At 53.1% G+C, this 21,046-nt stretch overlaps 1 protein-coding gene across 2 annotated transcripts in view; it reads left to right on the top strand.

Moving 5' to 3' along the window:
- The window catches only part of DUOX2 (dual oxidase 2), an 80,156-nt gene that overhangs the window by 41,226 nt on the left and 17,884 nt on the right, over positions 1-21,046 (top strand). For both annotated transcript variants that reach the window (XM_074965956.1, XM_074965955.1), the window contains 14 exons: positions 393-476; positions 2,029-2,193; positions 4,678-4,865; positions 7,936-8,137; positions 11,105-11,271; positions 11,402-11,462; positions 12,010-12,106; positions 12,614-12,704; positions 15,255-15,357; positions 15,749-15,909; positions 17,685-17,860; positions 18,386-18,504; positions 19,753-19,890; positions 20,863-20,976. In XM_074965956.1, coding sequence (XP_074822057.1) covers positions 393-476; positions 2,029-2,193; positions 4,678-4,865; positions 7,936-8,137; positions 11,105-11,271; positions 11,402-11,462; positions 12,010-12,106; positions 12,614-12,704; positions 15,255-15,357; positions 15,749-15,909; positions 17,685-17,860; positions 18,386-18,504; positions 19,753-19,890; positions 20,863-20,976 — 1,866 coding nt within the window. The remainder of the gene's footprint in view (positions 1-392; positions 477-2,028; positions 2,194-4,677; positions 4,866-7,935; positions 8,138-11,104; positions 11,272-11,401; positions 11,463-12,009; positions 12,107-12,613; positions 12,705-15,254; positions 15,358-15,748; positions 15,910-17,684; positions 17,861-18,385; positions 18,505-19,752; positions 19,891-20,862; positions 20,977-21,046) is intronic.

Here is a 21,046-nt window from a genome sequence, read left to right as displayed (position 1 = left end):
CTCGCAGCCCTGGGGTCTGATTGGCTGGGAGGCAGTCCGGCCCCTCACTCTGAGGGAGGTAAAAGTCCCATGACACAGAAATCCAGTGTTCCTTGTGTAGCAGAGGGAGTTATCTTGCCCCGCTGGGAAGCATGTTCTCCTTGCTGGCAGTGAGGTGTTGGCTTAGCGATCCTTTGGCAGGCTGGGCTACCAGCACACTGATCCAGGGCCCCTCTCAATGTTTTGTTTAAAATCTCAGGAGACATTGGTGTCAGTTTTCTCCAGCTGTGACTGTACAAACCAAACTTGCATCCTGTTCCCTGGGTTCAGTCCCCATCTCCCCTATAACAGCTGCCACTCACGCTACATGCCATCCCAGCTGAATATGGCCCTGGGGTCTGGTGTCTTCACAGGTGCTCAAGAGAACATTCACTGGGAAGTCCAGCGCTATGATGGCTGGTACAACAACCTCCTGTACCACAGCCGCGGCTCTGCAGGTGAGTGCGGGAGCATGGGAGGCCAGTGCTGGCAGCAAGGCAGGGCCAGCAGCTTTTACATCTTCGGTCAGAGTAGATGACCTGGCTTGTCCTGCCTCTGGGCAGAACTGTTGATTTGAAACTGGGGCCTGATGGGGACTAGGAGGCTAAAGCTCAGTCCAGACCTGCCTGAGCTGAAAATGGTGGCTTGGGGCAGCCAGAGGAGGTGGCAGAGGGGGTTTGCCTACCATTGGTTGCTCCTGGGTATCGCTCAGGGCTCTTGTTGGATCCCCAGGTCCTTTGAGGTGATTGTAATACAGCAGTGTATGGCTTCTGCCACCTGCGCTTGGCTGAGAGGTTGCAACCTTCACATTCAGATGCAGGCCTTGCTACTGTCATCTGTACCTTGGTCACCTCCAGGGCAGGCAGCCCCCACTCCGCTGGCCAGGGCCAAAGCCCCCTGAGTCTTTCCATTGATTTCAGTGGGCTTTGATCAGGTCCTCAACGGGGCTGCGCCTTCAGGGAGGATTTTCAAAAGCATCTAAGGGAGTTAGGCACCCGGCTTCCACTGAATTTTAATATGTGCTGGCACCAAACTCCTTTAGGTATCCAGCTTCCATGGACTTTCAATAGGTGCTGGCCCCAAACTCCCTTAGGTACCCAGCTTCCATTGACTTTCAGTAGGTGATAGGTGCCAAACTCCCTTAGGCATGTGGCTTCTATTGACTTACAGTAGGTGATAGGTGCCAAACTCCCTTGGGTACCCGGCTTCCACTGACTTTCAGTAGGTGTTGGCACCAAACTCCCTTATGCATGTGTCTTCTTTTGACTTTCAAAGGGTGCTGGCACCAAACTCCCTTAGGTGCTTTTAAAAATCCCACCTGCAATCCCTCCAGAAACTCAAGCTGGTAGAGCTTGCGGAACGTTGTTTACTTTGGCCTCGTTTCCACTGGCAAGGGCTTGCTGTTAGCGTTGATCAGGAGACCAGCACTAGCAAACGAGTGCTTTTCCCAGGATAGTTTCTACCGTTTCCCCAAATGAAATAGCCTCTCCCAGAAAAAGGGCTTTTATGCAGGCCAGCTGCATCTGCAGGTGGGCTTTGTCTTTTGTCAGTTATGGGGGGTTTTCATGCTCCTGGCTGACATGGCTCTGCTGGGCCTAAATGTTTGTTCTCCTCTGACACATCTGGCATTGCCTGTTATTGGGGGTGCAGGGTTGGATGGTCTGTGCTGGTAGTTGACCCTTGTAAACATCCCTTGTGCCCCGATGAATGGGGAGATGCTGTGTGGATCTGATTGTGTGGAGGAGAAGGAATGTGTCTATTTGGATGTTTAGCACACCGCAATAACGTTTAGCAGTGCGGCCCTGACGGTCCTTTACAAAGACACTAGGTTTTCTGGAAGGCAGGTTCCCAAACGCTCCAGCTACCTTGTACTCTCCCCCCAGCCCAGATTTCCCTAGCCCTCTGGGCAGCCCCAAGGGCCCCCTTTCCCCTGTATGCTGCCCACAACCATGGGATCCCATCTGTCCTCGGGATACTGGACACAGTGACATGCTGATGTTGTACCACCAGGTTCCAAGCTGCTGCGTCTCCTGCCAGCTAACTATGCCGATGGCGTGTACCAGCCAGTGCAGGAGCCAAACGTGCCCAACGCTCGCAGCCTCAGCAACGTGGCCGCGCGGGGGAGCTCCAGGCTGCCCTCCAGCAGGAACAGAACCGTGCTGGGTGTCTTCTTTGGTAAGAGGTGGCTGGCAGGGCACTGGGAACAGCCCTTGGGCTATTTCTTTACTCCCATCGTTGTGACCCCTCTCGCTCTTTCCCCTACAAAGCCCTTGGTTAGACAGATTCAAATCTATAACTTCTGAACCAAGACGTCAGACCTGGCTGAGCCCTGGGGGTTAGGAACAAGGATTTGAATGGGAGGCATCGAGGAGTGGTGGTGGCCCGTCACTCTGTCTTAATGAGGTTTTTGTTTGGAAACTTCCTTGTTGTTTTAGACAGAGTTTTATATCAATGATGCATGAACACTTGGTGTAGGTGGAGCTGCTACTCCACAGCAGACTCTTGTTTCAGAGTAGCAGCCGTGTTAGTCTGTATTCGCAAAAAGAAAAGGAGTACACCTTAGAGACTAACCAATTTATTTGAGCATAAGCTATCGTGAGCTACAGCTCACTTCATCGGATGCAGACTCTTGTGTAGCTTATAAACGCAGCGAGGGTTCGGGTGCCTCTGAGACTCAGAGCTGGGGCTCCCCTCGCCCCTCCACACTCTGCCTGGTAAGAATTTCACCGGCACGCAGGTGATTTAGCTACACAGCTGCCCCTGCCACTCATTTGGAGTTCTGCAGCCCTGGGCACCAGGATTTGCCAGGCCAGCTCTGTCCTCTGAGGCTGGGATATGTTCCCACAGTCCTTTCTGCAGGGGCATGTCCCTCATGCTTCTCAGAGTACATTCCTCTCGGTGAGGGTGTGATCCGGGCTCCTCTCGCACCAGGGCCTGTGGCCCTGCTCTGCACACTGGTGACTTCCTCCATTTGTCTGAGTCATGTTTGGAGAGTGTAATCCCCTGTGTATGTTCACGCAGGCTTAGCAAACAGGCAGCAGGTTTCCCAGAAGCCAAAGGGCCAGCACAGCAGAGAAGAGCAAGAGGAAATGGGGTTCAGTTATTATTTCCTTTAGTCTCACTGATCCAAAAGGCAAAGCAAACACAAGCTCACCTGGGGTAGTCCTTCTAGCCTGGGACAGTCCCTCTAGCCTGGGGCAGTCAGCAGTGTCCCTGCTCTCTGCAAGAGGCATGAATAAATACCCATTCCTGTCATATGCGGAACTTCACCCATTCATTAACCATTTCGCTGAGTGTTTGTTTGATTGTCTGGGCAGTGGATCCCAGCAAGAGCCTGTCCCAGCAGTGCTCAGTGCTGGCTGCTAGCAGAGACTTTGGCCAGGATTCTGTGCTCTGTTCAATTTTATCTCAGAGATTTCAATGGTAGAGGGGACCATCCTGACTCTCTCCTCTGATCACAGGCCAGAGAACCCAGCCAGAGAGTCCTGCATCCAGCCTATCTCTCCAGCTGAGCTAGAGGCTCTCTGAAGTGGGCAGGCAAGTTGTTATCCTGGTGAGACGCAATCCCCAGGCGAGACGCAATCCCCAGGCTGAGGGCAACTCTGCAGTACCCAGGAGTGGGAGAACCCTGGAAGGTTTAGGGGACTGCGTTGGATACATCCTCAAAATTCCCCCGCTTTCCCCGGGCCCTTTGCTCTGCTTTTGGCTAGAGATAGTGACGGTCAGTGCTTACGCAGCGTGTCAGAAATTCCCCTCCCGAGCACTGCACAGTCTGCCAGCATTAAAACAGCCTGTGAGATTTCCAGCCCTGCCTGCTGCTATGCAGGCTGGACTAGCCCACAAGTGGCCTGTTTCACAGGGTTGTGGCACCTCTGCCTCCAGCCTCAACCAACACCAGACAGCTCAAAGGCTCCCGACAAAGAAGGGTGTGAACCTCCGGATCAGGGCCTGCCTGTAGGACAGATGCCTCTTCTGTCCTTGCTTGCTGTGCGTCACTTGGCTTATGTCAGGCAGTCGCCAGGCTTGGAGAACAGCTCTCCACAATCCCTCAAGGCTCAGACAGGCCTCAGCGAGTGGCTCAGAGGAGAAGGGGTGGCCAGGCCAAGAACAAGGTCATGTAAGGCACCAGGTTTCATCAGGCTGATGAAAGGCAGAACCTATTGGGAATCTCTGAACAGCCACTGGCTTAATCCGATTTAATCCCTGCTGACTATGGGACTCTGTGCTAGCCATGTGTTCGTCTGCCCAGCCTCACAGATGGGTAAAGCCCAGCACTCCTTACAGTACTCTGCCCCATAGCCCATCCCACCCAGGGATCTCAAAGCACTGTAGAGAGAGGCAAGTATCATCACTCCCGTTTGCAGCTGGGGAATGGAGGAACAGAGACATCAAGTGACTTCCCCAAGGTCAGCCAGCAAGCCAGTGGCAAAGTCAGAGAGAGAATGTGGGTCATTGTCCAACATGGCCATCCGTGTGCAGCCCACCCCCCACATCCGCATCTCACCTGACCCGCTCTGACTGAGCTGGAAGAGCAGTCATTACGCAGGGCCATGGAGAATTTGCCTGAATCTCGTTGAATGCTGTTATTCTTGGGGTGCAATTGACAACCTGCTCCCACCCAGCTGTCCCAGTCACTGTCTCTGCTTGGGTCTCTCGTAGGTTTCCATGTGTTCTCGGAGATCCTGGCGGTGGAGAATCCCGGCTGCCCTGCTCAATTCATAAACATCCGCATCCCCATGGGAGACCCCGTGTTTGACCCTAACAATGCTGGAAACGTGGTCCTACCCTTCCAGCGCAGCAAGTGGGCTGTGGAAACGGGGCAGAGCCCCAACAACCCCAGAGAACAGGTGATGGGGCAGCATTTCCTTTTTTGTTTCCTTTTGGGTTGTATTTATTTCTTCCATTTTTTGTTTACAGGAGTATTTTGTAACTGGCTGGGGTGAGGCAGCGCATGTGTCAACAGGTCTCTGGCACAGTGACATAAAGGTGCCTTATGAAATTAAGAGGACAAGAGAGCAGAGAGCAGCAGCACCGTCCTCTCACATGCCAGTCACTCTCCCCATTTATTAAAGACATTAATGCCCGCAGTGACCTGAGAACAACACAGTTCCCACTGGTCACCAGTCCAGGATGCAAGAGAAGAAACATTGCAATGACATGGACTAGACAGAAAATGCGTGGCTGAAAATGTAGTGACCAAGATAAGCAGGTTCTGATAAGAACGCTGCGCCCTTTACAAGTATTAGTGAGCGAGCCAGGCCTCACAAGCCCCACCTGCAAGGTGGGGAATTGACATTTTACAGACAGGAGGCAAACTCCCCTAGGCCACAGTACCCCTAGAAGAAAGCTCAGATCTCCTAGCTTCCTAGCCACTGGAGGGGACCATCTTTCCTTTCATCATCTAGCTTGTTCTCTGGCCCTTTGAGCTCTTAGCTGGACCCCTGTATCTCCAGCACTCAGTGCATATGGACCTGGGCCAGGAAGAAGAGAGATGAGTTGCTCTTGCAGCATCTGTTTTATTTATACCCCTTGGCTCTTTCTGTGTGAAGCTTCAGATAGGCCAGGTGGCCTGACCGTCTGTCAGGCTTTCCTCATTAATTAATATCCAATTGCACTTGCTCAGGAGTCTCCCCTCAGTGCAGTATGCAGAGGGCATGCCGCCACTTAAAGGCCTTTTCATTCTTGCTGGCACTTAAGCTAGGGTGACCAGATGTCCCGATTTTATAGGGACAGTCTCAATTTTGGGGTCTTTTTCTTATATAGGCTCCTATTACCTCCCACCCCCGTCCCGATTTTTCACATTTGCTGTCTGGTCACCCTAACTTAAACAGGACTGCTTTGTTTGTGAACTGCAAACTGAATTGCTCTTTCACTAGTTTTAGGCCCTGGATTCCTGGAGGACATATCTGCTAACTTCACTTTAAGGGGTTCATCCCAGCCCTCTTAGGGACACTGATGAGCTCTCCCCATGTTCTCCCAGTATCACACCATCTCATAGGAAATAACAGGAACCTAAAATTCCCCACTCACCTCCCAGCAGAGAGCTCCCAGCCTGTAACAGGGCTCCGTTGGATGGGCGGCATGCAGCATGGGGTACTGTCTGCATTACAGCCCAGTGAAGAAAGGCTGGGGAATCACATTTTTTGTTGTTGTTAAAAAAAAATCTGTGAAGACAGACAGTCCGCACTACCTTACCCCATGTACAAAACAGCACCGAAATGGAGCATCCAGGCTGTTGGTGCAACTCGGCAAAGTCAGCATTCGGGGTCGTTGAGCAAAATATTTGTTCTTTCAAAAGAAAGCCCATCAATTTCTGTAGATTGACCCAGAACTATCCAATTGATTGGCAAATCAAGTCACTCGCAACTTTCTGGGAGGCCAGAGTTGGGGGAAAACGTAGCCACCTATGGTGATAACGGTCGAGAAAATTCTCTTGCTGTGGGAATTTCTATCACTTTAGTCAAAATGCCCAAGGAAAATGTTAGTGATCAGCCCTGAAGTAGCTCTGGTGTGTCAGAAATGGGTTATGAGCAGTGTCATTTTAGGACTAATTTGAAGAAATGCTTACACTTTCCTCTAACTAACAAGCCTTTCTGTCACTCTGCTCCTGTGTGACATGTAATAAACAAGACATTCTAGGCAGTAAACTCTCTTTATTGTGGTGTAATAAACAATAGAATGTGTATGCTGTGCAAATGGGTAGTCATAGACCTTGCAAAAAGATAAATGCATTATGGCATCCTAGTCTTGGTACTATGAAAAACATCATGGGATCGAATGCATTTCCACACACCAGCATGGCTGGCTCAGTGTAACCTGGTAATATTCTGAAGTGTCAGGATGTGGGAACATGCGGTACCATCACCACCAATACATCAGCCAACTGTAGGCAGAGCTGGCTGAGAAATGAAAACACATTGCACATGTCATTTCATGTCACTAGTTTTCCAAATGGGTTGATTTCATTTTCTTTAAAAACCATCCACAGATTTTTTTAAACTGTTTTTGAAAATAAAAATTTCCCATAATGAAGGTTTTCAGTTTTGATATTGAAATTTTTTTCAGAACTGAAATTTGTTTATGTGCTGAAAAAAGTCCCACCGTGTACCTAATTTGGCCAGTCAGAATGGTCCACCCAGAAAACAAAAAGTCTGAAATTGACACCTGATGAACACAAACAGAGCTCAGAAATGGAAAATCACAGTGGAGCCTGATTAGCAGGTTGCATTTTTAATTCAATGTTTCCTAGAAAAATTTCAAATCCTGAAAAGTTTTGAAGACACCAAAATGTTTGCAAGGAAATGTATATTTTCAAAAGAGGCCATTTTTCACTGGAAATGTTTGCCACGTGAAACGCGTAGCCCAGCTGTAATGGAAACAGACTTCACAGTGCAGCAGCAGGAGACATGGCTCTAGGGATGGATGAGCAGCAGCCAAAAGGAGGGGCTCTGGTTAGAACCACCTTGCTGAGAGCAGGTTTGCTGGGGAGGAGTCCAGTACTTCCTCCTGCCCTGCCTCACTCAGCCTGTGATTCAAGAGCTTGTTTCAGAATCTAAAGGAAAGCAGGAAATGAAAAATAATTTAAAAGAATGATAACTGAACTTCCTCCAACCTCTGGGAAGGCCCTTTATCTGGGTGAAGAGTCACGGAGTTGGTAGTTTATCAACACTGGCAGGCTCATCCCTTTCTTGATGGTTCTGGTGACTTCTGCTCCAGATTGATAAAAAGGTAGTAAGACTTCTGTTCCTTGGGGAATATGTGCTGTTCATCTCACCGTATGTGTAGTGGACCATCAATATATACAATTGCACAGAGGACCTGGGCTTTGGCTAAGCCCTGATCCTTCCCATCCCCATTCAGAGACCAGGAGGCAGCCGATCATCCCGCTCTGACCCAAGCCCTTGCTTCTCTCCTCAGATAAACATGGTGACAGGCTGGCTTGATGGAAGTGCCATTTATGGCCCTTCCCATTCCTGGAGTGACGCCTTGAGGAGTTTCTCTGGTGGGAAGCTGGCTTCTGGGCCTGACAAGAGCTTCCCAAAGCAGACTGACGGGAGAAACTTCATGTGGAAGGCTCTGGACCCGTCCACGGGGCAGGGCGGCCCCCAAGGGATCTATGGTAAGGAAGCCTCATGTCCCAGTTTCCCATCTTTCAGCCTCCCATGGTGCATTTGCAAGGTTATTTCACACCCTACCCAGGCTGAAGTCTCCAACCCATCCTGGATCAGAATCAGGCCTAGAGGTGACCGATTGCACAGGCTGCTTGAGAGAAATGTCTTCTCTCATGCTGCAAATTAATGCAGAAAAGTGGTTAAAACTGCTGGGCTTCCCCCAGCACTGAGTCATCAGTCTCCCTCCCGATCCCCCGAGCAAACCCACCGCCGGGTGTGTCCGAGCAGAGCGTCACCTCAGGGCAGGGAGCGAAGGGCTGGGTGGGTAGGCCAGATCCCCCTGCATCTAGGGAACCTGATGCCAAGCACTCGCCCCAGAAAGGGCTGCCAAGCAGAAATTCCCAGACACAAAGCTGTTTGTTTCCTGGGTGTGGTGTGTGGTGTGGAACCGAGGCATTCATGCCGCATTCAAGCAGCGCCATGAAGAGAAACATTTCTTAGCACCTGCCAGGCCCAGGCAGCGAAGTGCTGGGCACTCCCTGCAGCCAGGTGCTGCCCCTACAGACCCAGGCCGTGCTGGTGGGTCACCTAGACTTTAAGGCCAGAAGGGACTCTCATGATCATCTAGTCTGAGCTGCTGCATGTCGCAGGCCACAGAGCTTCACCCACCCCCTCATGGCTGTACTAGACCCCTAACCTCTGGCTGAGTGACTGAAGTCCTCAAATCACAGTTTAAAGACTCACCTGTGTAATGTTCCTTCCCCAACCACACCCTGAGTGCGGGGGGGCAGTGATCAAAGAAGGCAGAATCCTGGTCAGACTCAGCACCATTAAGCCTGCCAGGGCTGGGCCTCTCCCTAGCTCTTATGGGGGGAATTGCTTCAGGCCCAGGCTGCCCTGCAGCCCACGCAGCCCTGGGACAGTTATCGGGTCGTGCGTCAGGGTAGAACCTCCCTGCCAGTGAGGGTCAGAACTCTGCCCAAAGCTGCCGAAGCTCCGCACACTCACTATAGCAAGTGCAGCATGTTAATTCCATCCAGACTAGCCAGATTGGCTCCCTAGAGAGAGGGAACTAGGCCAGGGAGGCCCCTGGGGCGGCCAAGCTCAGGGAGGAAGTACGAGCAAAGGTTCCTTTTGGGATAATGTTGGTCAGGTCACAATAAAGTCAGTTCCCAGCTAGTGGGAAAGTTTTGGAACCACTCTGTGTGGGTGCCCAGCCGGGGAAGGAGGCAGGGACCCAGCCCAAGAGGGAGAGAAATGCCAAATCACGCAAGGGAGGTGACAGGAACCTGCGTAAGTTGAAGATACAATGTGAATTTGAGGCAGCCCTGCATCAGCTCCCAACCCAGCCCAAACTATGCTGATAGAAACCCACTCTCCCCCTCTAATCTGAAATGATCTAGGCTGCAGGTCACAAACCTGGTCACAATCCTGCTGTGCTTTTTTAAAGAATTCTTTATCTGGCCATCCTTTGCTCTCTGCCCCTTTACCTGATACTAGGAAGAGCACAGTATCTCCCGGGCCAAAGCAGGGGGCGAGCTCATGCCATGCCACACTGCGGACGAGAGATGTTTTATGACTGCCAAAGTGTATTGCTAACCATAAAACTGTATCAAATACCTGATGTGCACCTAACAACTTTGTTTGCTTTGTCTTTTACTTTTTCATGAGGAAAGGTTAAAAACAGAAGGAGAAAGAAATGAGAGAGAAATGTAACCTCTTTTCTTGGCCACACTTTGTGGCAATGAGTTCCACAGGGTAGCTGTGCTCGGTGTTAAAGGCGCGTTATCCTCTGCCAACCACTGCTTGACTTTATCAGGTTTAAATATGCTGCTTTTTAAATTAATCAACTGCCTCCTTGTTTTTTCTATTTCTCTATTGTGTTCCCTCTTACTCCTCTCCCTTCTGAAATAGAGAGAGGACTAGAAAAGAGTTACTGGCATCCTTCTCTTCTCTTCTCTTCTCTTCTCTTCTCTTCTCTTCTCTTCTCTTCTCTTCTCTTCTCTTCTCCTTTATTCTGTTCCCCACAGAATGGCCTCTGGCTGGCAGACATGGACACTGAAAATCCCCTAACCAGTGCCAGCACACGCAGCCCCCGGAACATCCCCTCTCCAATCTCTTCCCTCCCCATAGCACCAGGGAAGCTGTGTGTGGAATCTAGCAGCAGGCTTCCTTTCTGTCCCATAGCAGCAACAGTCAGCTCCATGGTATATTGAAAATGGTCTTAAAAACAAGCGACCATTTTAAATTTCAAGGAGTTTCCTGCTTCTGCTCGCAGGGTAGGGGGTCTGGAAGGAAATGTGCAGTCTGGGTCTTTCGGCATGCAATCTGCAAAGAGCTGGCCTAGAGCAAAGGTTGTGCTGCCTTAGAGAACAGCCTGCTCTGTCTCTCATAAACTCATAGATATTAAGGTCAGAAGGGACCATTATGATCATCTAGTCTGACCTTCTGCACAATGCAGGCCACCGAATCTCACCCACCCACTCTTGCAATAAACCTCTCACCTATGTCTGAGCTACTGAAGTCCTCAAATCATGGTTTAAAGACTTCAAGGTGCAGAGAATCCTCCAGCAAGTGACCTGTGCCCCATGCTGCAGAGGAAGGCGAAAAACCCCCAGGGCCTCTTCCAATCTGCCCTGGAGGAAAATTCCTTCCCGACCCCAAATATGGCGATCAGCTGAACCCTGAGCATGTGGGCAAGACTCACCAGCCAGACACCCAGGAAAGAATTCTCTGCAGTAACTTAGATCCCACCCCATCCAACATCCCATCGCAGGCCATTGGGCCTATTTACCATGAATAGTTAAAGATCAATTAATTGCCTCTCTCTGGTTTTGGTTCTTCTGCAGTAGGGTTTTGGATTCTAAGAAATATAGTTGTGTTACATGGCAACCTGCCAGCAAGAGTATTTTATGTTTTCATCTAACTTCTGTGTGTGTTTGTCATGCACTTCATGGGTTCCTTGACTGTTGTAGACTTTGGGAATGCCAGAGGGAACGAGAACCTTTTCCTGCAGGCCGAGAGCATTGTCTGGTTCCGCTACCACAATAACTGGGCCTCGAAGCTGGCTCAGCAGCACCCGAGCTGGTCGGACGAGGACGTGTTCCAGCATGCGCGCAAGTGGGTCATTGCTACCTACCAGGTGAGGGAGCCGGGAGCCCCATGCAGAGGGGCCAGCACGAGGGAGAGCCCCTGGAGTGATGACGGCTGGGCTCTCTGTCCTGAGCTCTGTGGGTGTTTGTGCTGACACCATCTCCTCCTCTCTTCCACAGAATATCGTCCTGTATGAGTGGCTGCCGACATTCCTACATAAAACCATCTCGTCGTACACTGGTGAGGGGGCAGGAACCACGGGGTGCAGGAGGCAAGCAAAAGGGTGGGGTGATGGGCCTAGGGAGGCTGTGGGGAGCAGTGAGTGGATGGGGGAGTGAGGGGCCCTGAGGGGGGGCTGTGGGGAGCAGTGGGTGGATGGGGGAGCGAGGGGCCCTGAGGAGGGCTGTAGGGATCAGTGGGTGGATGGGGGAATGAGGGGCCCTGAGCGGGGGGCTGTGGGGAGCAATGGATGGATGGGGGAGCGAGGGGCCCTGAGTGGGGACTGTGGGGAGCACTGAGTGGATACAGGAGTGAGGGGCCCTGAGGGGGGGCTGTGGGGAGCAGTGGGTGAATGGGGGAGCGAGGGGCCCTGAGTGGGGGCTGCGAGGAGCACTGAGTGGATACAGGAGTGAGGGGCCCTGAGGGGGGGCTGTGGGGAGCAGTGGGTGGATGGGGGAGTGAGGGGCCCTGAGGGAGAGCAGTGGGTGGATGGGGGAGCGAGGGGCCCTGAGGGGGCTCTTCACTCCCCTGCCAGGAGGTGCAGCCCAGCAGCTGCTCTTTGTTGCAGGTTACAAGCAGCATGTGGATCCCAGCATATCCACCGAGTTCCTGGCGGCCATGGGGCACTCCCTGGCAACCATGGTGCCCCCCGGAGTCTACAGGAGGTAGGGAGAGCCGCGTGGCAGATGGGGGTGCCCGTCAGCTGGGGAAGCAGCAGTGCCAGGCGGGTGACTGGAGGCAGCAGTCGCAGGTCAGACTGCAGCAAGGAGAGCTGCTCTCCAGTCCTGGAGGGCGACAGATCCACCCCAAACCCTGAAAGACACAAGCCTCCAAAGCATCACCCAGCCCAGTGCTTTCCTGCCAGCTCCTAGCAGCAGGACTGGCACCACCGCCCTACAAGCGTTCCCTCCAGAGTCTGGGGCCACGCAGGCTCCCTGCCCTACTGCCTCTCAGCAGAGAAGTGTAGCACGGGTCATGCCATGCGCAGGCTGGGGCAGCTGGAGCTCCCACCCAGCTGTGTATGTAGCAGTACGGATACAAAGGTGCTGTCTACACTCAGGACTGTTTTCTGGGGACTGAGACTCTAGCAAGCTGCAGAAAAGCCCCTCTCAGCCCCGCTGTTATCCCTGCCCAGAGGGGCTGCGAGGCCTCACCCTTCTCCTCTGTTCCAGAAACACGAGCTGCCATTTCCAGGAAGTGCTCAACCAAGACAACAGCAAGTCGCCAGCCTTCCGGCTCTGCAACAGCTACTGGTGCAGAAAGGTATGGGGGGGCGGGCCTGGGAAGGGCAGCGTCTCATCCGCGCCCTGGCCAAAGGCAGGGACTACCTGCATCGCGGGCCAAGTCTTGTCCCCGCTGTGCCGCCTGACATGGCCCCAGAAGCAGGAGGGCAGGATTTAGGGAGCTGCTCCATGCTTCGGCACAGCAGGTTCTTGAAGTTCCAGGAGCCCTGCCCCGAAAGAGGCAGCATGCAGGGATAACCCTCCCCCCAGGCCGGTGGCTGTCTGCCAGTCGATGGGCTCCGGGAGTTGCAGCTGTGGCTGTGTGAGATGAGTGATTAAAAGACTCCTCCCTCCCCGTCCCTTTATTTACCTTCCTGAGAGTGTGGACTGCAAACCTCTGGCCCAGCAGCTCAAAGTGGGGCAGGCAGGGAGGAGGAATCCCCAGGGGTCTCAGACTTTATTGGCAGCTCTAATGAGGCAGACCGGCTCCTGGCACAGGCCCGCGGCCCGCCCAGGGCCCCCAGGCTTGCAGAGTTGGCCACGGTCGCAGCAAATGGGCTGGATTCAGGTCTCTGATTCTGAATGCGCCTGCAGTAGGAAATAGCGGAGCACTCAAGGGTCAGGAGGGCAGGGTCTTGGCGCAGTATGGCGGTGGGCTGGCTTGGCCTGCCGTGTAGCAGAGTTTGCATTGTCAGATTGTGAGACGTGAGGGTTACCAGCCACCCTGAGGATCAGAGCCTCGCTTCATCTGGGGGCCGAATGGACCGTTCCAGTGATGGCAAGGCCCTTGCCAACCGCATCCCATCACCAGAATGGCCTGGTGGGAATTCCACCGCACAGAGAGTCAGGCGGGTAGGATTGCACTCAGGGAGCTGGCAGGGAGCTGTTGCTGAAGCCGCCGGGACCACCCCACCCACCTGCCCAGTGCTTGACTAATGCAGTCACTGCCCCACCCTAGCACTTCACTGCGAACGGACACGCGAGGCACTGCAGCTCTGAGGAGATAAAGCAGGGAGTTACCCCATGGGCAGCGCCCTCCTGAGCAGAATGGGGTCTATATCCCTCCAGAAAGTCCCTTGGGTCAGTGTTTCTTTCCACCCCAAATTGCAAGGAAAGTTGGAATATCGCGCTTGCTGTCACCCAAAGAAATTCAAACGTTTTCCATTTGGAACGGTCGGGACTTTTCATTCCGAGCCAGCTCAATATTACACTGCATCTGCCCATGCAGTGCCACATGGGAGCCGGATTCTGGTGCCTCTCACCCACATTCTGCCCACGCGCTGGGCTCTCTCGTCACACTACGCCTCCCGGCATGTGACTCCCATGATGCACCATGTAGCTTGGTCAGAGGCGGGGTCGTAGGGGAGAACCAGGGCATAAGGTGCCTTCAGCAGCTGCAGTTTCACGTTGAACAGACTTGAAATGAAGCACATCCGTGCGGTTGAATGCACCAAATGCTCTCATTTGGGTCTAACCAACTGCAGACGAGAGATTTTGTTGAGATCTTCCCTAGAAAAAGTTGATACGTTTTGGGTCAATGAAAATTTTCCTGCAGAAAATTGCTATTTTGCGGAAACTTTTTTCCATTGAAAAACTGTTTCAGCAGAAAACTCCCAACCAGCTTGACTCCTGAAAAGCTCCTTCTTGTTCTCTGATGCTGCTTCTGTTCCTCCATCCCATCCCTGGGGAGGCAGCTTCTACAGACAGGAGACTCAGGCAGGGCCAAGATAATGGATCTGTCCTATGGGAGCCAGATCTGGAGATGGTTACGCACATGGGTGTGGCAGCCGCATGGTGAGGTGCTGCCCGGGCTCACAGGAAGACCCGGCACCTATGGGAACAGACAAGGCACAGGGTGCTACACCCTCCAGGGCCCCAAGGGACCTTTTGCCTTCCATTGGCTGTGGATTTCCACCTGCTGAAAGATTTTTCACAAATAGTGGCAAAAAAAATTCATGTTTTGGTACTAATTGTAAAGATGTCCCTGAAACAGAACCCAACAGTTCTGCCAACCAGTGAAACCTGCAGAGCAGGAGCTGCATAACTGGCTTAATGAGCCTCCGGAGCCAGCCTCTTCCTGCCCTGGGCATTAGCTGAGCAATTCTCATTCAGGTCTAAGGCCAGATCTTCAGCTGGTGTAAATCTGTGAAGCCCCACTGGCTTCCGTAGTGCCTTCCATCAGCTGAGGATCTAGCCTGATGCCTGCAGGGCTGTGAAGGCCTGGAGGAAGCTGACATATTCCAGATAGCGATCGGGCCCACCTTTCTCAGTCAGAGCGACCCACCTTTGGCACAAGCTAGCAAGGGCACAGGTGGAGTCTCCTTCTCGGGATGTTTTCACATTCAGCCTGGATGCCTTTCTGGGAGACGTGCTTTAGTCAAACACAAGGGAATGGCTCAATAAAGGGGTAACTGGGTGAAAGTCGCTGGCCTGTGCTAGGCAGGAGGTCAGGCTAGAAAATCTAATGGTCCCTTCTGGCCTTAAATTCTATGAATCAAGTTTCCTTTGGGTGCTGGATCAGGCGAGTGCGAACATCACGGGTGTCTCAGAGGTTTGCACCATAATGACAGAGAATCTCTCTTTCATTTAGAACCCCAATCTCAAGACAGCGCAGGACGTGGATGACCTGCTGCTGGGAATGTGCTCCCAGATCGCGGAGCGGGAGGACAACGAGGTGGTGGAGGATCTCAGAGGTTGAGATGCTTTCATGTTGCAGTTGTGCAGTTTGGCTGAATGTCTGTCTCTTTCGGCTGTTAGGGGGAGTCTCGTTGTTCCCCTTTTACAGCTGGGGTGGAGAGGCACAGGGAGGGGACATGGCATGGCAGAGAGTTGGTGACAGAGTCAGGAATGGAACCCAGGAGTCCTGTGCCCAGCTGCTCTCTTTCCTGTAGCCCTTCCTAGCTAGTGTTGGGCAGCAATCTTCACTTTAAGATGAGTCCATGAGGGAAGGGGACTTGGTGAGGGGAGAGGCCAGCATGCAGGATTGTCCTCTCAGGGCCCCTGCTGTGCTGTGAGAGGAAGGGTGATCACTGGAGGTTGATTCTGCATTACCATGTCTTTAGCTCCTCTCTTTGTTCTTCCCAGATTACTGGTATGGGCCCCTGAAGTACTCTCGCACCGACTACGTGGCCAGCTACATCCAGCGGGGGCGAGACCTCGGCCTGTCCACCTATACCAAGGCCCAAGAGCTCTTTGACTTACCTACTGCCACAAACTGGTCATTTTTTGCCCACGTGGATGGAAAGGTCAGAAGCACCGAGATGTCATTTAACCTCAGTGGCTTGTGTTAGCCCCAGACACCCATTGCTGGGGCCTCATCTGCACACAAAAGTCATACGGCTTTAACTGTCTTGGTGCAGTCAAGGCGCTACGACACGCTAGTGTGGACACAGTTACACTGGTCCCAAGGTGCTTCTGTTGGGATAGTTCTTCCCAAAGGGAAGGGGAGCGAGCCACAGCCCTCACTGACGTAGCTACACTAGCTCAAACGCTGTGTGTAAATCAGGCCTCGGTCTGGGTTTAAAATTGACTAGAGAGAGATCACCACATGAGGAGCTGGGTGCCTTGCTGGCTGCACTGGGGCCTCAGGCGTTGGTGGCTGGTGCAGCTGGCTGCCCTGCCCTGCCCTGCCCTGCCCTGGTGGCGAGCTCTGTGCTGAGCTCACTGCCTGGCGCCTGCCCCCCCTCCCATATAGCTGTGTGTGCTCTCCTCTTCCCGGGAGCCGCGGCTGCTCCTGAGCTGAGGTTTGGAGCAGCCTGGGGAGTTGGAGCAGTCACAGCTGTGAGCAAGGCTGATACAACTGAATCATCTACCCACCTCAGTGCGGTTCTTAGCCCCTCCCACTGACTTGCCGTCTCTGGTCAGATCAAACCCTTAGCTGATGCCTGCACCATAGTCAGAGATAGTCTAGCTAGCACAGCTACAGACAGCAGTGAAGACGGGATGGCTTTATCGCAGGCCAGCAACACATGTTCGTACCCAGGGTCCCTGGTGGACTTGTACAGCCTGCACTACAGCCCGCTGCGGCTTCACTGCTGGTTTTAGCCCACTAGTGAGATTAAAGCTAGTGCGGGTACCTCTGCGTGAGCTGCCGCCACCACCCCTCTGACGGCAGTGTGGACGTAGGTTTCGAGTGGTCAGTAGGCAGGGCAGAGAGTACTGGCCAGGTTCTCCCCAGTCCTCACTCCTACCTAGCTACAAGTATCATTAGCCCCCGCAGCCAGCTGCTGCAACGTCTCTCTGCCAGTGGCGAGTTGCATGCTGGGAGTTCCTTAATCTGATGGCAAATAGAATCATAGAATCTCAGGGTTGGAAGGGACCTCAGGAGGTCATCTAGTCCAACCCCCTGCAGGGCCAATCCCCAATTTTTGCCCCAGATCCCTAAATGGCCGCCTCAAGGATTGAACTCACAGCCCTGGCTTTAGCAGGCCAATGCTCAAACCACTGAGCTATCCCTCCCCCCGATAATCAGGCCCCAGCTCCAGCGAGGATGGTACAGGAGCGTTGGAGTCTACGTGTTTTGGGGGAAAGGAGGCCAGCGACAGGGGACCTCAGTGAGGAGCTGACGGTGGAGGTGCCAGGTGGAGATTACAGACCACTGGGAGTCAGGCACAATGGGAAGCACAGGGGTACTCCTGCCAATGACAGAGCAGCTAGGCTTTCCTGTGCTCTCATTGGCAGAGACCTGGGGGTTCTCTGGAGCAGTGAGCCGGGGCTCTCAGCACCTGCCCCTCCCACACCAGACGAGTCTTGACCTCTCTGGGAGGGGCGAGGAGGGGCAGAGGGGATCAATTGACCTTGGCTGGTGCTTCCTTCCTTCCGTTTCAGTGGGAAGGCTGTGGCACCCGTACGGGGTCATACACACAGCTGGCATGATCACCATCCCACAGCCAGCTGGCTTTTCCATAAGACCCCAAAGGGCTAATGAATCTTCTCAAGGCTTTTTGATACACTCAGCCACTAGCGCATGGGGGCACTGGGTGTAATCAGCCCTTCCTAACCCACGGGGCTTGTTCTCCAGGTCCTTCAGAATGTAGCTGCCCTATACGACAACGACATCTCCAAGATGGAACTCCTGCCAGGGGGCATGCTGGAGAGCAACGGAGACCCCGGAGACCTCTTCAGCGCCATCATCTTGGACCAGTTTATGCGCCTGCGTGACGGGGACAGGTTTTGGTTCGAAAACACTAAGAACAGGTAAGTGTCTCTTCTGGCAGCCCATGCCAGGGGTGGTCTCTGCATTGGCCGTTGTTCCCCCAGAGCACGGCCAGGATGGTGTTGTGCAATTTAACATCCTGTAATGCACTGTAACTGGCCTGAGACTGGGGCTTGGAGTCCTACAAAGTGTGAACCAATGGTGAAGCCCGAGAAGCACTTCAGGCCAATGTAGAACGAGCTCAGACTTTCATGTGGGTGAAGAAAGCCCATCCCAGCAGCACCCTGGCAACCCATCGACAAGCTGCTGTGGAGTCTTGGTCTTCAGTTCTCTTCCCCAGTTCCTGAGATGATGTGGGGTGGGTGTCAGAGTCTGTGGTATACAATCCTGGCACTCTCCCGGGGCTGATCTGGGGCACAGTGTAGGCTGGGAGCTCTGGGTCAGACACACTCTTGGGACTCTCCAGGTGCTGATCTGGGGAGGGCGTGGGCTGGGGGTCACACACACTCCTTGTGTGGGCAGGGGTCTCTGACGCCTACACTGGATTCCATTTTCTCTTTCCCCAGGTTATTCACAAATGATGAAATTGAAGAGATTCGAAAGACCACATTCCGTGATGTCCTTGTTAATGTCACCTATGCGGAGTGGGGAGATGTCCCGAGGCAGGTGTTTAACTGGAGTACTGGTGAGTGTTTCCTTTCTGTGCTGCTGGGGCGATAACCCGGGGGAGCCAGGCTGCTATGTTCCCTTCACCTTTCCCCATGGTAGGTCTTGGGCTATACAGCCAGGTTGCACACAGCACCCTGCCCACCAGCTGAGAGGCTCTCTTCTCCGGCATCGTCCAGGTGACGCTCCCTGCGTGGCTGTCCTCTAATACACCCCGCTGCGCATCTGGACCATGTGTCCATTAGCAGTTGGGTTGGGCAGCATACACTGGGCACAGGAGTTGAATGAAAAGCCACGGAGCTGGCCGGAATTGCCATGGTTTCTAATAGAAGAGTGCTGCTGAGAAGGTCTGGAGGCCAAGACTGATGGAACCCCCTTGCAATGAGCAAAGCCAACTCTGTTCATATGGGGATGGCCCAGAGCTCACGCCCTGGCATGGCCATGAGTCAGCTCGGAGCTGGTAAAGCATTCTGGGTATTGGCAAAGTGAAGCACACAGCTGGCAGGCAGGAGTTCCAGAGGTCCCAGGCCAGCACCTATGGCTAACCCAGCATCCGTCGCTTTTCCTCACTTTCCATGTCATGCGCTCATCCCCTGTTACTGGCCTTGGCCTGAAGAAAGTAGACCACGGTTTGTTTGTGAGTTGTGGCCATTAATGTCAGTGGTCATTTTGCCGCTGTGTTTTTGCCCCACCCTGCCCTATAAAGTTATCCATTTACCATGCAAATTTTTTTATTGCATTCTTCCAATTGCATTGCAAGAGCTTTATTGATTTCCGTTTAAAATACAAAAATCCTGACAACTTGTAACTGCGCCAAGAGTGATTTCCAGAATTGCAACATGATCCTGTCGTCTGATGCTTAAGCCTGGCTGAGCACCTGCTCCGTAGTGCCGGTAACTCATAAGACATGGTAATTCCCTCACTGCCCATTCCCAGGTCTCGTGGGAGAGTGGGCGCTGCAGAACACTATTGTACAAATGACTTCTCAAGAAATCCAGAGCAGGCCAATTCAGTTAAATGGGTGCAGCAACCAGGGGACTGGAGCCCATGTAACTGACAGCAAGGATCTGGCCCCAAAAACTCTGAGCTGGAGTTAAATGTAGGGCCCAGAGCTTTTCCGCAGGACCTCCCAAGCTTTAGGGGAACCCTTCCAGACTCCAGAGAAGCCCTCTCGTCATCCCATAGTGAGTGTGCTCCTAGAGAGGCAAAGCAAGCGTGAGCTGGGTTGGTATCATGGCACTCAGACCATCTTCTCTCTGCCTACCAGAGGATCCATGTCATCAGCGCCAGCAGCTGACTACAGAACACCTGGCAAACTGCACACCCATGACAGTGCTGGACTATTTCGAAGGCAGCGGGGCTGGATTCGGGCTTATCCTCGTCGCCCTCTGCTGTTTTCCTTTAGGTTTGCACTGGTCTTTGCTTCCTTTGTTTATTTGCTCTTTGCTTAAATGCGGTTGTTGTGCCAAATCCCCCTGGGGGCTGAGCACCTGACTGGCATCAGTGGGAGTTGCATGCATTTAGCCACCCTTGGGAATTGGCCCACTGCAGCTCTGTGCTATCCCCTGCTTTGCAGAGGCCCAGTCCTGGCTGGAGTAGAGTACCTCCGAGAGATGTTAAGCACTCTTAACTCCCATCACAGTCACTGGGGAAGGAAGATGCTCAGCAGCTTGCAGGATGATAGTTCCTGCTGCACTTCACTGAGAGTCACTTCACCGCGCCAAGGTCCCCTGTGACACTGGGGCCACGTGTAATGGGGAAATGTACCTTAGATGGTGGCTGGGTGGCATTTAGGGGCGTGTGCTTGATTGGAGGTCAGATTAGACAATCTGGTGGTCTTGTCTTGATGAAGGTAGGACAAGAAGCCATGGGCATAGTCTGCAGCAGGACAGATTTTTGTTCTGGGGTAGTTAAGCTCTGGAACAGGTTGCAAGGGAGGTTGTGGAATCCCCATCCTTGGAGGTTTTAAAGAACAGGTTGGACACACAGGTGTCAGGGCTAGTCTAGATTTACTTGGTCCTGCAGGGGGCTGGACCAAATGACCTCTCAAGGTCCTTTCCAGCCCAACACATCTATGGTTGTGTGACTTGCTGGTCCCAGCAGCAGCAGGAACCTTCAGTGGGACATTAGCGATGCCAGAGATGGAGGCAGAGGCTCAACTGTGACTGGAACCCTTGATTAAATAAAGCCATTTGCGGTTGAAACGTGCCATAGTGGGGGAGAGGAACAATCCCACATTCCCTCCAGGCCCCAGTGGTAGGTGGGAATCATTGTAAGCCCTCGTGGATGACCACCAGGGCTGAATTGCCAGAAGGTGGGTGGTCCTGTGTTGTTCTGTTACCTCATTTTTCCCTTTCCTGCTCATTTGCTCCCTCAGTGAGTTTATTCGTTGCCTGGATCGTCGCTACTTTCCGCAAGCGCGATTTCAAGAAGCTGCAGAGAAAAGCGAACCCCAGTGTGAGGAGAGAGGTGTCGGGCGAGGGAGTGCAGGGTAAGGCGGGGACCTTTGGCTGGCTCGGGGGGGCATGGTGGAACCCCCAGCTCGCTGGAGTTGGGTGGTT

The sequence above is a fragment of the Natator depressus genome, chromosome 10, assembly GCF_965152275.1.
Source record: "Natator depressus isolate rNatDep1 chromosome 10, rNatDep2.hap1, whole genome shotgun sequence".
Lineage (NCBI taxonomy): Eukaryota > Metazoa > Chordata > Testudines > Cheloniidae > Natator > Natator depressus.
This window is presented reverse-complemented; position numbering and strand designations above follow the sequence as displayed.